A 17,454-nucleotide genomic window follows, 5' to 3' on the forward strand; every position below is an offset into this window, starting at 1 on the left:
GGTTCCTTTTCTTTCTTTATTTTTTTTTTTTGTAACCTTGATAATTTATGCCACACACGAAAAATACAAACAGAACGCTTTGAAAAACCTCGTGTCTTTTAATGATTCCAGAATGTTTTCTTTTTCGTTCGTTGTCTCGTTCCTTTTATTCTCGTTGCACTTTCGACTGAAACGGAGAGAATATATTTCTGCAAGATAATATTTTTATTACAAGAAACACTTTTGTGAAAATAAAAATTTCGTACATAACGCGCGAATTTCGTGCAAAGATCGCTTGATAAAGGGTAGGTCCTCCGGGGATAATTTTTCGAGTAGGTGGAGACAGCTGCACGTGAATGTTCCATTCGAAGCCTCGGAATCCCGAGAATCGCGAGAAAACGGGATCAATAAAATCTCCAGGTCTCGCGCATGACGGCGTTTATTTTACGAATTTCTTAAGGTTATGAGATGAGCCCGTAAATGTAGAAGCCCGTGTTGCGTCGGATGCGAGCAGGTAAACAACACAACAGATTCAAATTAAATGCGGAACAATGTTCGAAGGTGCCATCGCGGCGTTCTTGAATCGGCTTCTGGGCAAGTACATCGAGGATTTGGATACCGAACAGTTCAACGTTGGTATCTTCTCTGGCGATACTTGCCTTACCGATCTCAAGCTAAAGCCTGAGGCATTGGTAAGCAAACTTTTGTTTCACACGCTTTACAAGGTAACGAAACGAGATGCAAATGTAACGTACACCACTTCTGGTTCGCAGTATCAACTTGGTTTGCCCATTAAAGTGGAGGTTGGTCTGATAGGGAGAATCGTTTTAAAGATACCATGGTCTGGACTATTTTCTCAACCGATTATCCTCTGCATCGAGGTAAAAGACTCAGTATACAAATTGTACAACAAGTGTGTAATATTTGCAAGTTGATGTCAAATGGCAGATAATTCAGGTGCAATGTGTTGATTTCTTTTAAAGGATGTTTATGTAGTAGCCGTGCCTGCTGCTTATGGCCCGTACGACGCAGAAGTACAAAAGAAATTGTTGAGGGCAGAGAAAAGGAAAATATTAGAGGATTTAAAGGAAGACGAAGCGTTTAAAGCAGGTGATTTTTATAGACGTACGAATCAAACGTGCAAAACAGCTAATTCTGCGATTAATTTCAGAGTTGTTTGATAATTTACTGGCATCTGTGACAAAAAACTTCCAAATTAGTATAAATAATGTACATATTAGGTATGAGGAAAAGCTAAATGGGTCTCTATGCGCTTGCGGCATCTGTATTCAAAGTATATCAGTCATGACTACAAATAGGTAGACATTCAATTTCCTGTAGATGTTTAATTTTCTTTGCTACAACTGTGTTTCCACCACATTATGAAATTGCAGTAAATGGAAACCTGGCGTTTGTGGTAGTAATTCAAATACAATTTATCAATTAATAAGAGCAGAGTCCTTGAGCATATACATGGACCATGATTCAGAGTCTGCTCTTGCAAGCACAAGGTGTGATTGGGACATGTCCAGCCTCCTGGCATGGAAAACTACAATGCACAGAGCTTTGCAAACTTTTGGCATGAAGAACAAAGAGTTTCAGTTTTGTAAGTGACATTTGTTTGTAAACGTAATTTCACACTTAAATGCGAATAAATTAAGCAGAAATGTTCCGTTGTAGTGTTAAAGCCATTTACCGCGAAGATCAAAGTAATTATACATAAAGGAAATGAGACACAAACATCTCGCATGTTGGTCGACATTGTGCTTCACGACGTGGCAATGCAAGTTTCTAAAGTGCAATATATTACTTTCTGTCATCTTTATAATTCAGTATTACGCGCGATAATCAACAAGTATGTGTATTGATCGTTTATTTCCTTTCTTTTCTTTTTTTTTTTAGTTGATTTTATTTATATTTCTACGTTATTTCAGACCGTATGTAAGATATCGTCCGAGCGACGACGTCAAGGAAAATCCATCAGCTTGGTGGAAGTATGCTTATAACTCTATTTTAGATAACAATGTGAGGCCCTACACATGGGCGAGAATCATTGAGCACAGAAAGAACTACAGGAAGTACAAAGAAGCATGCCTGCAGAATTTGCTTCGGCCAAACGATACAGAGCTAAAGCTGGACTTGCAAAAGTACGAAGATTGCCTGACTATATTGAACATGGTAATAGCTAGAGAGCATGCTAAGCAGGAATTGAAAAATAAAACTATCGAGGAGAAACGTCAAAACATGAATACCGATATTTCAGTAGAAAGTGTGGCAGGAAATGCAACTTTGATTAAACAGGCGCAAATTAACGATACTGATGAGCAAAAGATTAAAGCATCGTTGCATTATATTAGCAACGATTCAGGAAGGAGGATAAAATTGGAGAAACTACCTCAGCCAATTGGTACAGTTGAATTCACTTTCTGTTTATATGGACACACGAATAATAACAAGAGGATAATTCTTTATATTCTGTTACAGATTACAAATTCAATTTTACTTTAGCAAACTGCTGTTTGAGCCTCTTCAGCCATGACAGAGAAATTCTTGTCGTAACTGTAACCCAACTCTTGACGAGCGTGGAGATACAACCTCTGTTGTCTGCATTCAAAGTGTCTGCAAGAGCCGAGAGTTTCGTGATCGAGGGTGTCTCCGCTGAAGGTGATTTAGTGCCGCTAATCACGGTCGACAATGTTTTAACAGGTATTTTGAATTGATTAAAGGTCACAGCTCGTTTTTTGTCAATTTTCATACTGTCACCTTGCTATCTTTACAGGAAATGTTTCGAGTAACTTTTTGGCAATAGATTTTGAGAAGAACAGAGAAAACGTGGATCCGACGTTCGACGTGTCCATAAAGCTGGAAGCTATAGAAGTGACTTACTACCATGTAATAATAACGTTATAAGACAAGCGTGTACTTAGAAGTATCAATTTATTCACCAAAAAATGATACCTTATTAAATTTTAGCACGCCATGACAGAGATCGTTCAATTCTTCAAGCTTGATGACTCGAACATGCAAACGACAATTCTGTGGGCGTACAAATTGTACAAATACGCGAGAAGGAATTGTTTGGTGTTGGTAGATCATATTATGTCTCAAACGCTTCGGATTAATTTCAAAGTGGACGTTAAAGGGCCGTATATCGTGTTTCCTGAGCACGGATCGATACAGAAGTGAGTAACAATGCGAAAAGTTAATACATTCTCAAGTTTGCTCGAGTATGGAAATAACGGGAAGGGGTTTTTAGAGGTGGACACATTCTTATCGTGGATTTTGGTAATGTGACTTTGTCCAACGAGCTACAGGCTGTCAATTTGCAACTCGAAGACGCGACGCTCATGGAGTTGGAGGAATTACTTTACGATAGAATACACGTCGAGTTTTCTGGCGCGCAAATTCTATTTTGTCATTCAGGTACTATCTACTTTTCAATCATATTCTTCTAAGGCTCCAACGGTGCACGTTTGTCTAAAATATTTTGTTGCAGGGGACGATTGGAGATCAGTCAGAAAGAAGAAAGATTCCGAGTATCACTTTTTACCAAAGATACAAGCAACTACGACCATTTCATGCAGTATAAAGCCAGAGTATCATCAGTTACCAAGGTTCTTCCCAACTTTGTTTGGACGCGTGAAGTCTTTAGGCTCATCTGTAAACTACATCTTGTTACTTTTTTTTTTTCAGAATCAAGGTCAACGTTTCCATTTCGAGTATCAAGGTCAATTTATCAGAGAACAAGATACGACTGATCGTTCATTTCCTCAACTTGCTAACATTGGCGTACCAACAGAGCGTGGAGAAGTATGAAGGCGATTTGAAACAGTATGCTTGTAAGAAAGATCCGGACCAGATCTTCACGTCGATAAGAGAGCTCAGAGGTGTGCAACGTAGCGTGTGCCTATCGTCGATCGAGATGATACAAAACAAGATTACGCACGTGACCAAGGAACTTCTGACGAGTCACGTTCAAAAACTCGATAGGTAACGAAGTAAGACTAAACATTAAAGTACAAAATCTAACCTAGCCTTTGATATTTCGATAAGCTGCCGTTGTTCTATCGTTGAACGAACTCTGTGCATGTGAAAATTCCTTTTTTGTTTCATGCGACAGAAGCGTCGTGTCCTCCGAGGTCAGTGAAGAGGATTTGGAATTGCTGTCAAAGACTATAAGCTTGTCTGGATTTGACGACAACGTGTCCCCGTATAATCACATCAATTTCTTGTTGAGATTCGCTATTGGAGAGGTATATTTTTCCTTCTGTCACTTGTTTAAAATCTCAGTTTTCCAATGTGCTCTCGAATGTCTAGTTGTCTGTTCATTTGGGAATTATCCATTATGGAAGAGAGGAGCCTTATTTGAACTTGAGACTGCACGCTTTGTACTGTGAAACCGCGATAATGCAGTACGGACCAGCCGTGCAATTTGGCATAGGATCCATTCTTTTGGTAGATAAAACAAACGCCGGGGTAACTGGCTCATATTTGGAACTAATATCCACCGAAGAACCGCACGAAGTTTTTGTTTTATCGTATCGAAAGGTATTCTGAGCGTGAATAGACTTAAAATTTGTCTCTCCTTTTTTGTTTCCATAGCTAATGCATTTCTTTTTTTTTTTTTTAGGTCAAATCAAACTGCCCTGACTTCAAATCCCACTTCAAAAGTATCGAACGATCTCTCGTTGTAAATATATTGAATGTTAACATAAATTTATATAGACCTGCGCTGTTGAAAATTCGGAAATACTGGTACAATTTAGTTAAGTATGTATAGTTGTACTATCCATGTCATTATGACAAGTGATGAGAGAAAATTTGTACGACAGACTACATTCTTCATTTTTAGCATTTTTGAAAACAACAATCTCCTCAGTTTCATGGAGAGCATGTGCCACAGAATTGCACATTGGAAAGCGAAAGAGGATGATCCACCTATCCCACCTGGTAAAGAGATTATAATATTATTATCAGTTATAATAAAATTAACATTATAGTAATATTAATTATAATATATGTAATATTATCAATATTACTATTAATAAGAATCCCACCTGGTAAAGAGATCATAATATTATTAGTATTATATAATTAGTATTATATAATATTACCATTAATAAGAAATTATAATATTATAATATTATAGTATATTTTTATTATAAATATAGTATTAAAATATTATAGTATATTATAATATTTAAGTATAGTATATAGTAAAGTATATTTAAATATTTAAATATTATATATTAAATAATATATTTAATTTATTTACTATTTAATATATAATAAATATTATATATTAAATAGTAAATAAATTATTATATAAATATAATTTATTAAATTATTTATTTACTACATAATAATATAGTTTGTTATATAAACTATAATTAAAACTATAATATAGTTTATTATATAAACTATAATTAAACTATAATATAATTATTATAATATAAAAATATAATTTATTATATATTTAATATTATAGTTTACTATATATTATAATATATAATAATATAATTAATTTATTTATTATATAATTTATATATAAATATAAATTATTAAATTATATAAATTATTAAATTAATTAATTTATTTACTATTTAATATATAATATTTAAATATTATATATTAAATAGTATATTTAAATATAGCATATAGTATATTTATAGTATATTTAAATATTGTAATATTATAGTATATTTATTATCTATCCTCCTAACGCTTCATTTGTTTTCTTTTTTTCTTTCAGGCGCCATCAAGTTGAATTATTCTGCTCGACTTAGCGCCCTCGTTGTGCGATTTTGCGACAAGGACCTCGACTTGATAGAAATACAGATCTTGGGATTGGAGAACGATTGCATTTACAACGCCAACGAAAGGATGGTATTACGCGCGCACCTTAGACACCTGTCGATTGAAGATCTGAACGAGGACACGCTTTACTCAAAGGTAAACTTCAAATTGAACGGACCTTCGAGCTGAACCTATTATTGTTAATCAAATCATGTCCTCAAACGTGAAATTTCATCGTTGCAAGATTTTAACCACGGAAGAGGACAGGGTTCTCGACTTGAAGTACGTGAGACACATGCCAAAATTATACAAATGTTCGGACATCGACACAAAGCAGGACGACGTGATGTCGGACGGGACGTTCAAGCTTTCCGTAGGAAGAATGAACTGCGTGCTCACTTGCAAAATTCTGTACGACCTGAAGGTACTGACTTCGCGTCATTATTATTATTATTGTTGTTATTTTAATTTACACGATACGCAGTGTTGGTGTATTATATGGCGTCGCAGTATTTTCTAGCGCCATTCGCCTCCACGCACATCCTACGATTGAGAGAGTACCTGACCGAGAAACTCGCCGGTGGATTCGAGGCGTTCAAGAGAAGCGCGACGAAGCTGCACATGTTCATCGACATCCAAGGCCCGGTATTTTTACTACCGCAGCGTAAGGAAGTACCGAGTCTGTTGGTATTGAACACAGGCGTACTGTCGGTGGAGAATTTCTTCAAGAAGATCGACCAGTCGACGCAGAGCGTTAAAACCACGTCCGGTGGTGACACGAACCAGATAACGATCGACAATATCTTGATAAAATTGAACAACGTGACCGTGTCCAGGGCAATCATGACGCTTAGCCGCGATTTGGAGATTCAAGTGAGACTTAACAGTTCAGGATGACATTTATAAGCTAATTTCATTCAACGCGTTTCACTTGCAGGAACCGATTGTCGAGCCGGTGCACGTACATTTCGACATCAAGAGAAAAACCGAGTATCGTAGCGCAATGGAGTTTCAGACTTGTGGTCTGTTTAACGTGCAAGGCACCATGGATTTTGTATACGTGAATCTGAGCCAGAAAGATCTAAAGTCTAGCATACTGGTGTGGAAGGACAATATCTCCAAGATCATTCTGTTCAAGGACACGTATCTCAACGAGACACAGTCTGCAATGGCGGACCGATTGAAGAGGATCAACAACGAGGACGCAATGGTGAGGAAGCTGGAGGATTTCCTCACGCAGAATGAAAACTCTGTGTGCGAGGTTAATGCGAAACTAAGCCTGGAAGGATTGCAGTTGAATCTGTTTCTGGACTCGGAGGAGGTAGCTCGTCAATATTCCTCCTTCTATTCTGTTGTTCTAGTTGGAATTTATTATACGTCTTTTCGATATACTATTCAGGTGTTGAGCTCACCGGTTCGAGACTTGAATCGCGGCCTGTGCAGGCTAACGTTTGGCGAGGTGATCAACACGTACGCGTTTTACAGCGACAAGAGCCTGAAAATGAAACTGTCGCTTCAAAGCTGCCTGCTGCAAGACACTCGAAAGGACTCTCAGACTATAAGAAAGTTGGTAGCTTTCTGTTTGTCGTGTCCTTCGTTTTTACAACACCGTCGTTTCATTATTGTAGAATAATCCAGTCACCAGCGAGACAAATCGGCATGCAGCCTGAGTCTTGCATATCCATCTCGATGTCTCCCATCGTCGACGTCACATACACTCGCACGCCAGCCGGAGAGAAATGCTACGACGCGCTTATCCAGGAGGTGAGGGTGAACCTGTCGGTGCCGTTCGTGTTGCATCTGATCCGGTACGTCATGGACTCCTTCCCTGGCGACCAAGTCGACGAAGGGATCGTTAATCACGGATATGAGAATAACAACTCCGCGACAGTAAGTGAACCGAGACCGCCAATCTTTCAATCTTGTCGTGCGAGCAAGTTTCTGTTACTTTGTAAAGTAACTTATATATATATAAACGCTTGCAATGCATATTTGTTTCAAATCAAGAACAAAGACGTTACTACGGATAAAAGTAAACTAAAATATGCGCAATATTTCACAGAGGAGCCAGGTATTTATGCATATCTCATATTACAGAGTAATGATGCTTTTTGTTATTACTGGTACAGAAGTGGTCACTGAAAGACTGAACGATACAAAACAAAAATAACTTTTACAAACACATGTTTCTTCAATTTTTTTTTATTTTATTTGGAGATGTAATTAAGGGATTTTTTTTTTCTTTCAGTATCAAAAAGACTGAAAATGAACAAGTTGTGACCTTTTTCAAACCCTTCAGTTTTTCAGTGGCCACCCTGTACCAGTACTTCTCTTCAATTTGGTACAATTTTTGGTCATTTTTCATGTAGAAACAAATTGTTTAAAAGAAGCACTTTGTGCCTTTGATGTAGATGCCTCGGTGTCCGTGAGGATACACAAGCCAGAGATCTTGCTTTTTGGGAACCTGAGGGCGAGCAACGCGCACGTGATCCTGCTGCAAGCGGAGGTGTCGATCGAGAGCAGCAGACACAATTGTTCGTCGTCGATCATTTACACGCTCAGCGACGTCCGTGCCAAGTCGAAGAAACAGGGGAACTACTCGCACCATGTCCCCTTTTGGTTACTACGGCCGTGCGACGTCGAAATCTGCAGAAGGGAGGAGGCGCCCGAGTTCAACGTCAATTATACCGTCGCTGTGAACAAAATTGACGTTCACCTCTCTGCGGAGATCATGCATACGTTCATTAACGCAAGTGTCACAAATTGTTACAACAATTTGCCGAAAGCTTGACACTAGAACTACCAAAAGAAAAAGGAAAAAGAAATGGTGAAAATGACCAGTTTGTAATTTTCATTGGAAATTTTAGAATGTATAAATGAAAGTTTGTGCAAGTTATTGTTATTGCGAAGCTTCTCCATTTTTCCACTTTAACTTCAGTGATGGAAATTTTATGGTTTAGTCGTCGGTAGTTCTAGTATCAATAAACTATAACTGAAATTGAAATTGTATGTGAATTTATGTACACAATAATTTTGTATTGTAATATAATATATAATATATTATATTATAGTCTGTAACTATATTATAATATATATTAGTATAACATATAATATATTATAGTTTATAATTATATAGTTATATAGTTTTATTATATATGTAGTTTGTAACTATATTATAATATATAATATATTATGTTATAATACAAAATTATTGTGTATATATTATAATATATTATATATTGTATATTGCATGTAATATATTATAATGTATAACATGTGCATTATGCATTATTTTAGATACTGAACGAAGCTACAAGCTTTGCAGACAGTATCAACGTGAAGTTGGAGGATAGGTTCGCAGCTCAGGACTTCAACATGCACAGTAATCTGTGGACGCCAAAGAAAATTTCGAACATACCATACAAAAAGTTGCACAACGGTGAGTTAAGATTCCCATCATCTGACGGGATTCTTATAAAGAACATAACATAATTCTTACAGATTGTAATACTTTACAGATGATTCACACTTGATCTGCGAAGACAATGACCGCGTGCTGACGCTCAACTTGAAACCGGTGATACTGTGCCTGCTGTTGGAGATAGAATATTCGATGGAACGGTTTCCTGTCATAAAGGTGGAGAGCGTGATCACAGCCTCCGTGAACGATTGGCTGTCTTTTGATCTGGAGTCAAGCGTGAAGCTCCACGCGTTCTGTTACAACATGGATTACAAAAATTGGGAACCTCTGATCGATTTGTGCTCGGAGGACGACGCGAGTTACAAGTCGTGGGAGTTGACGATAAAAGTAGGTACTCTCACCTATAATAGGTGTCGAGCGTGCAACGAATTCTTATGTTTTCACTCACACGTTCTACCAGATGCGCCACGGTGAGGCGTTCCTGGTGAATTCGAACCCGACCGATTCGTGCCAGCACATAAAACAGGATGCCTTGAAAGTGAAGAAAAAGAATCTTAGAAATACCGATCAGGATGTCACGGACATGGTCTTCATAAACCCGGACCACTTGAACGTAACAAAGTCAAGCGGTACGTGAAGATTACATACTACTGGTGGAGAAAATTGTAAAACCACTGGTACAAAGATTTTCGTTTGTACATACTTGCAAATCAGAGTTAAGTCTAATTTTAATTGACACTTCCACATATTGAATGAGTATTTCAGCAAGTTCTTAATTTAAAGAAAAGTAATACAATTTCACGTGGAAAAAAATTATAAAAAAACAAAGAAAACAAAAGTAGTCTTCGTAGAATGTATAGGGAAAAACTTAGCAGGACAATGTACAAAGCTGGAAAGCAATGCAATAACATTCAAGAATTAGAAAAAGCAACTTTGTTTGCCTAGAGGAATTTAGATCAATATTATGTAAAAAGAATTATTCAGAAAAAGCCTACAACTTGAATGATCCGAGTTGTATAAAATAAACGAGTATCAACCCACTGTTAACATCAAAAGACACTCTAAAATTTTGTGTAATTATATGAAGACTTGTAGTAATTTTTGTTTTCTTTGTTGTCGTTGTCTTATAATTTTATGGTATAATTGATATAATTAAGTGAATTATATTGATAAATATGATTAAGCAAAGTTGTATTATTTCTGTTTAAATTAAGAATTTGTTAAACTGTTAATGCTTGTTAAATTAACTTAAGTTAATCTAAGTATTAAATTGAGTATTCGTTTAATTTATGGAAATATCAATTAAAATTACACAACTTTGATTTGTCTACAACGTGTATAAACTTTTGTACCAATAATTTCGACTGCAAAGTGTCTCACAATTTTGTCCACGTACAGTGTATTTAATTAATTAATTATCAAGAGAGAGCGAGACAAGTTAAACACCACGATGTCGCTTTGCAGAAACAGAAATGTATTCGACGTACGAGGAAGACTCCGACACGGACGACGAGGAAGGGCAGAAGAAGTTGAGCAGAACTTCCAACTATTTGTTCAATAGCAACAGCAGCGGGGACGAGGAGAGCGACAGCGACGACAGCAGTACGAACGAGGACGAGGGACTAGAATTGACGCCGGAGTGTAACGTGGACTCTTGTAAGGATCTGCGTTCTGTGCAACAATTTCGCCTCATCAATTAGAATTTAGATCAGACGTTCGTTCTCACGATAGATTTTTAATCGCCAGTTGGTCCGCTTGGCCGTGAGTCGATAAAGTCCAACGACATAGCTGTGTACATCGTCGTATCAGCGGAGGAGAAGCTCAACGTGGTGATCACACCCAATTCGATCATCGTGATGGACATCATCGCCAGTGCGTTTCAACAGGCTGCCAGCGGGATACCGACCATGCCCACAGGCATGAAAAAACTGAACCTTCAAAACGACATCGGTCACGAGAGTCGGATAGAGCTTCTTGTCCCAGACGAGGTCAGTTGAAATTATTATTTTCACAGATTAGACGGACACATTGCGTCTTTTATGTTCATTTGTTTTGGTTTCTTTTAGGATGACGAGAACGCCACTCGAGTTATTGCCAGCCAAGACTATCACGACGTTAGTCCACCAGCGAGCATTCCCAGCAGTCCAGAAGCGGAGGCTCACTCCGGACATGCAAGTCCCCGGCTGGTTGACAACGAGATGGACTTTGCCGATCCAGATGCTAGTCTGCAGAGTCAGTCGGTGCCAATGCAGGAGATATTCGATGAGGACTCCTCGATCGGTGTGTACAAGACCATCACCGGTGAGGTCTTGCGAATCGTTTTCAAAGGTATCCTCAGTTGGAAATATTTTCTTTCTTTTCCTGAAACGAAACTTGGTCCATTGCAATTGTTGCAATTTGTAGAATTTGAAGATGTGCTGGTGTATTGTCCCAAGAGGCAGGGTTGCAATTTGATCCCGCTGCGACCCATTAGACACGAAGTCCGCTATCATTTGGTCATAGAGGCTACCATTAACAATTATTTGTACCGCTCGATCACCGTGCGATCACCTCTGCTGGTAAAGCGTTTGATTTTTTTTGTTTGTCTCGGACGTTAACGCTAGAATTACCGACCAATGAAGCAATAAAATTTCCATCAGAGACACTGAAGAGAAAAAAGTAGAGGAACTTTATAAACGAGAAATTGTCTTCAAAGATACACTGTCTCACTGTCTAGAAAGTGTTATAACAAAAGTTATGAATTGATCGTTTTGATCACTTTGGTAGTTCTGACGTTAAGAACTATTAAGAATTTACATTAACGTAATTATTAAGAACATCCTTTATTATAGTTTCGAAACGAAACATCCTACGCGCTGGGCCTCTACTACAAAAAGTCGCTGCTGGACAAACTGGGGCTGACGTGCACTGGCAAGCCCACGAATCCTTTCGACGACAACATCAGGATGACAATCATCGAGCCCGATTCCACTTACAGTGTTCCTCTATACATAGCTTACCACTTCCCTGTATACATACTGCCTGCATATTTAGAGTGAGTAGAAAACAAAATATTAACAAGTGAAAAAGAACTTTGCAAGAGGAGAACATTTCTTATTTTTTTCCCCCCCAGAAAGTACCAGGTGAGCGAGGAGGGAATTTATTGGAAAGAACTGAGCGCAACGACGAACGTGATCAAGGACGTGTGTTGCAAAATGAAGGACGACGAAAGTAATTCCGTGTTTTACGTGAAAGTATCCTGTAACGAGATACCAGTAACCACGAGGTCGAGCTGCCAAGTGCCGAATTACTTAATAAGCATCCATCCTCCTTTTAGCTTCAACAATCAGCTACCGTTCGTTATTGACGTTCATATACCAGCGATCAGCTACGAGGTGAAGATCGAGCCCGGGGAGAGGATAAACGTGCACTCGTTGAACTGCAACACGGACATCCAGTTCGTCTTCAAGGTAGTATGTACTGTACGCGTGACGTTGGAACTGATTCAAAGTTAACTCTCACCTCTGTAGGTGCAGAATTACATGGGCGTGTACTGGAGCGGAACGACGAAACTGTACACGAGCCTGGAGAAGAAGTTCGTCGTGATGAACGCGGACGGCGAACTGGAGTCGACGAAACCGTTTCTACTGTGCATAGAACTGTGCAAAATCACAAGCTGGCACATTGTCATACAGTCACAATATTGGATGATAAACAAATCCGGATTGCCTTTGTTCATCAAGGTGATTGAATTTAGCTGAGTAATTGAACTTATTTCCAAATTCTGCAACTGCAATACTTACATTCAAACATTTCATATTCATGTTAAATTTAATAATATCAAGACTTAATGTTCTCAGGAATGTCAGTCCCACGTAGTCAATGAAATTCCAGAGGAAGAATTGATGGTGTTCTCTCAGAAGAACAATAAGAAAAGTACAGTCAGATTGAGAGCTCATCAGTCTGAATGGTCCTTGCCCTTTGGACTGGAGGGGATCACGTCCATGTCTCTGATCGTTTGCAAGGACACAGAACGTGGTAGAAAGTACAGGATCTTGACAGAGATCGAGAGTTCCCGTCTCTCCCCCAACTTCACCAAAATCATCACGTTCCTCCCCTACTTCTACATCACCAACAAGATGAAGAGAACGCTCAGGTTCATGGAGGAGAACGATCAGGCGGACTTGTGGAACGATCTGCTCGCTGGTCAAACCATACCGTTCTGGCCGGTCACGGAATCGATGAGGATGAGGATCAAATGGAGGAACAGCCAGTTGGTGTCGCAACATTTCAGCATCACGCACCAGGGGAAGACAGTGTTAAGAATGGACAACGGAGTGAGTAGTCGAATACACTGTACGCAAAGAGATTTCAAAATTGTAAAACAATTTGTACTTGTACACAGTCGGCAGTCAGCGTGGAGATCAAAGGTGGCGTCAATTCACCGTACCACGTCACGTTTCAAAAGTACACGGCGGGAGATATACCCGTGAGGATAGACAACTTCTGCGACGATCTGTTTTTAAAGATCAGCCAGTGCAATCTGGGCCAGGTGGTTCTGATAAATCCGTTCCAAAGTCTGTTGTACACGTGGGACGATCCAACGAAGCCCAGAGAGCTCGTTTGGAACGTGTACAACAATAAAAAGACCGGTTACAACGCAAGATTCGAGAGGGTGAGTAACGAGTCGCGTCAAAGAACGTGCAACGTGTGCGACGATTCGTTTCATTTTCAGGACGGATACGGACAAGAAGTCATACCACTCGTAATCGTCGACAACTCCAACAACAAAGTGTTGTCCACCTCCGCCTCCTCGTCTAAATCACCAAACAACAAACTGATTTGGCTGGAAAGTAAATCTGGAAGTTTCAACGACGAGGGCAGCAGCAACGATTGCAACAGCGACGCAAAGTCACCGATGTTGAAAAACGCGCAGGAAAAGAAGACTATAGTCTACTGGGTCAGTTACATGGAGGGAAATCAGAGGATCTTGCTGTTCACCCAACAGGAGAGTGTCTTCTTAAAGGCGAAAAGTATAGTGGACCCCGAGCCCAGCAAGAGGGAAATATTTCTTTCTTTTGCTGGTGTTGGAATCAGCATTGTGAGTATATACTATACAATATCATATTGTAAGTATATAAGAAGTGAATTAAAATGATAAAATGATACAATCAATTTGTAGATGACAAAAACTAACGAAATTCTAAAAGAATTAGTATATGCCAATGTAACAGACTCTGCAGCTCATTGGGAGCTTTATTTCGACAAAAGGTGGAAGAGTTTGTCCTTGGAGTTGAGCGCTTGGATAGAGAGCAAATATGCACATTCTAGCAAAAAGGCGCAGCTGGAGAATTTCATCGATGTAAGGATCATGTTCTTAAACTGAAATTAACGTAACTGAAATTGCACGTTCAACCGTGAGAAACAAACGTGTTTCAGGTTGATCTTGTGAAAATGCACATGACCAAACCGTTCTTTGGGAAGTTAAGAAGGACCTATTCACCGGGAATTTGGTTACACTGCAGAAAATCTATGTCACTGACGTATTTGCAAGGCTACGTTCACAGGATACAGGTACAATCATAACTTGTCACTTGCAATCAATGTTATTTAATTGCATCACTGAACAACAATTGTAAACTCGACATTTCAGATTGACAATCAAATTCGTAATACCACGTTTCCAGTGATTCTCTACTCAAACTTGCAAAAGAGCATCATCAATTACACAGGCAATCATAAATTGAAACACTGCGTAGAGTTCACCTGCTTGAAACAGAGGAAACTAAATTACAACGTTTACAAGTACGTAATCGCTGCTGATAATTGTGCAATGATGTAACTACAGTCAAACATATTTCGCAGGAGTATCTGTGTCATAGTCAGGGAGTTTGATCTAAATTTGCAAGAAGGTTTCCTCCTCTCTTTGATCGATCTGATCCCAAAGAAGCCGGAAACTAAGCACTCTATCGCTGCGAAGCTAAGAAAAGATGTTTCCAGCATCCATATTTTGCCTTCCAATAAAATCAACGTAAGTATGCTCCTTCGTATATTTATCGACATATTAATGAAACGATAATTTATACTACATAAGCGCCATTTATACAAGAAGATCCAGAAGACAGCGGCCAAGAGGCAGAACGTGATAGAACACGTGTACATTTCTCCAATCCTCATACGCTTAATACTGTTGGCTGACACGGAAAGACCTAATATTTACAATGTCAGTGACATTGCGGATTACAAGAACATCGTTCGATTTATCTTTGAATACTCTGAGAAGGGAGGGTCTGAGAAACACGCCGAATTCAGGTTGAATACAGAAATTTTATATACTCGACACAGAATGTAACGTACGAATGTACTTTTCTAATCTTGTGTGTATTTCTTCCTTTTTAATTTTAGACTTCCATATTATCAGAGAAACTTTATTACAGCTGACACTAATGAAATTCTGTCAGATCTGTCACGCTCCTACGTGATTCAAAGCATGCAACAATTTCACGTTTTAATTCGTTCCACTACAGTCTTGGGGAACCAGTGTGGTTACAACTTCAGATCACCGGGGGACAATTTTTATGATTCCAACACAGTGCGTATGGATTAGAGATAGTTTGAGATTATTTCTTTGTGAAAATGAATTTTAATTGTACGAATTATTCTGCAATCCTCCAGTTGATCTTGTGCGGAGACGAGATAGCAGAGAAATTGAGCTACGAGGTGGCGTGTCAGTTGGGCTATTCCACTTTGGATACCACTCAAGTATCAGTCTTTAATGTCAACATTGAACCTCGTGCAGTTAAGGTACGTTGAAGAGCAGCAGCAGAAACAATTGCAATTGCTCGTTATAGAGACAAAGTGGCAGACACTTTTTCCTCTGTTTTAATTTTAGATGAAAGAATCGTGTATTCAGAATAAAGACGTACCACCCTTAAACCCATCGATTCGTACTTCTTTTTCTACAGAAATTGAACTAGAAACGTGCAGCTTAGTAACTGCCTTCATTAGCAGTGAGTAAAAAAGAAGAAAGAAAAAAAAAAAGAGTAGTTTGCCTTGTTAACTTAAAATTCACACACAATAACGTTCGCAGGTGTTCATCAAGAAGAGTTGAAGTATTTCCTTAGAACTTTGGGAAAGAAAACGTCGATATTTTTTAATACCGAAAGTTCCTCTCTGAAAACTTATTCAAAAGTAATAGCGGATATTATGAAAAGGTAGTGACACTGATAAATACGTGTACGTTGCGCGGAACTCTACATTTGAATTGCACGTTTCAGGGCACAAGAAATAGGTCATAAGTTTATATCTCGTATACGCTTGCCGCGTTATGTCAATCCTTACAAGGTAAAACGCTGTACAAGCTTATCAAAGATATGTATCCCATTGAGAAAACGTGAACAAATTTTACTCTTTTTTTTTTAATCTCACGACCAGGGAGTTGAAATATTCTCGATGCACAAGGCAAAAGGGATGCATCTTCTAAGTGTAATTAACAAGAATCCCGGTATCGAGACGGACGTGTACTGGGCGCATACTGTCTTGTCAAACGATGGGAAACACATAGCCCTTGTTTCGTTGCAGTGCGTATGCAAGGGTCAATTTTCTTCCAGTTGATGAGAAGAAGCAAGCTTCCCCTTTTAATTGTACGTTTCGTTCACAGGCGGTTGTACTTCATCGAGAAAGGTTGCACCTGGGGATCCTTGAACGTGAAATGGACCTTGGAGACTCATCAGTTGCTATCGCCGCCGACGGTTGTTAACAACAGGCTTATTTTGCACGTGAACAAGGTAGTCGTAGTACCCAAACTCGATGCAAGTTTATTCTCCAGTTTAAATACTCTTGTGTAACGAGTGTACTTTCTGTTTTTTCTCTTTTTTTATCCGCAGAACGAAGACACTCTGTCACCGATGGTGGACTGGTACCTGGAGAGCGAGGCGACAGACATTCTGGAATGGCTGTGCCAGAAAATAAACATAGCGATGATCTTGAACATGGAGAACAGTGTATGTTCAAAGCAAGTTGTATAATTGGAATCCACGCTCTAAAAAGAAAGATAATTATATATATATATATATTTAAAGATAGTCAGGCACAATAAATTCTCTAACAAACGCAATACTTCCTTGTGTTTATATTGAAAACCTATGGTCTAAAAGCAACATTATTTCACCTACAAGTACAATGGTTTCTGTTTCTTATACTCAACTTCCATATAGTTTATAGAAATTTCTCTATGCGATATATCGCGAAGATTCAAGATAACCATATACATACATATT

The 17,454-nt window shown here is 38.7% G+C and overlaps 1 protein-coding gene across 4 annotated transcripts; it reads left to right on the plus strand.

Moving 5' to 3' along the window:
• Positions 1 to 365: 365 nt before the first annotated feature.
• Positions 366 to 17,291, plus strand: LOC122527048 (vacuolar protein sorting-associated protein 13A-like). 4 transcript variants are annotated; one of them, XM_043650840.1, is made up of 51 exons: positions 366 to 671; positions 753 to 860; positions 963 to 1,089; positions 1,151 to 1,298; positions 1,374 to 1,585; positions 1,660 to 1,834; positions 1,914 to 2,386; positions 2,464 to 2,685; positions 2,759 to 2,871; positions 2,953 to 3,161; positions 3,236 to 3,402; positions 3,476 to 3,593; positions 3,673 to 3,969; positions 4,100 to 4,232; positions 4,297 to 4,527; positions 4,610 to 4,749; positions 4,832 to 4,929; positions 5,732 to 5,931; positions 6,020 to 6,199; positions 6,286 to 6,648; positions 6,713 to 7,096; positions 7,175 to 7,341; positions 7,404 to 7,665; positions 7,783 to 7,846; positions 8,187 to 8,524; positions 9,073 to 9,214; positions 9,294 to 9,583; positions 9,657 to 9,825; positions 10,661 to 10,852; positions 10,943 to 11,184; positions 11,263 to 11,524; positions 11,600 to 11,754; positions 12,028 to 12,230; positions 12,309 to 12,645; positions 12,706 to 12,918; positions 13,036 to 13,512; positions 13,581 to 13,850; positions 13,911 to 14,276; positions 14,358 to 14,537; positions 14,615 to 14,749; positions 14,829 to 14,980; positions 15,041 to 15,206; positions 15,270 to 15,487; positions 15,581 to 15,767; positions 15,851 to 15,979; positions 16,068 to 16,185; positions 16,266 to 16,389; positions 16,453 to 16,519; positions 16,610 to 16,755; positions 16,836 to 16,965; positions 17,062 to 17,291. In XM_043650840.1, exons 1-51 carry the CDS (start codon positions 531 to 533, stop codon positions 17,200 to 17,202), a joined length of 10,281 nt encoding a protein of 3,426 aa, XP_043506775.1. In that variant the 5' UTR covers positions 366 to 530; the 3' UTR covers positions 17,203 to 17,291. The 4 variants fall into 4 exon arrangements, with proteins under 4 accessions (XP_043506775.1, XP_043506776.1, XP_043506777.1 ...); XM_043650841.1 differs by having other exon boundaries at positions 16,836 to 16,962; XM_043650842.1 differs by having other exon boundaries at positions 15,288 to 15,487.
• The last annotated feature ends 163 nt before the right edge of the window (positions 17,292 to 17,454 follow it).

Source organism: Frieseomelitta varia, unplaced genomic scaffold (genome assembly GCF_011392965.1).
Source record: "Frieseomelitta varia isolate USP_RPSP 00005682 unplaced genomic scaffold, Fvar_1.2 scaffold_208, whole genome shotgun sequence".
Lineage (NCBI taxonomy): Eukaryota > Metazoa > Arthropoda > Insecta > Hymenoptera > Apidae > Frieseomelitta > Frieseomelitta varia.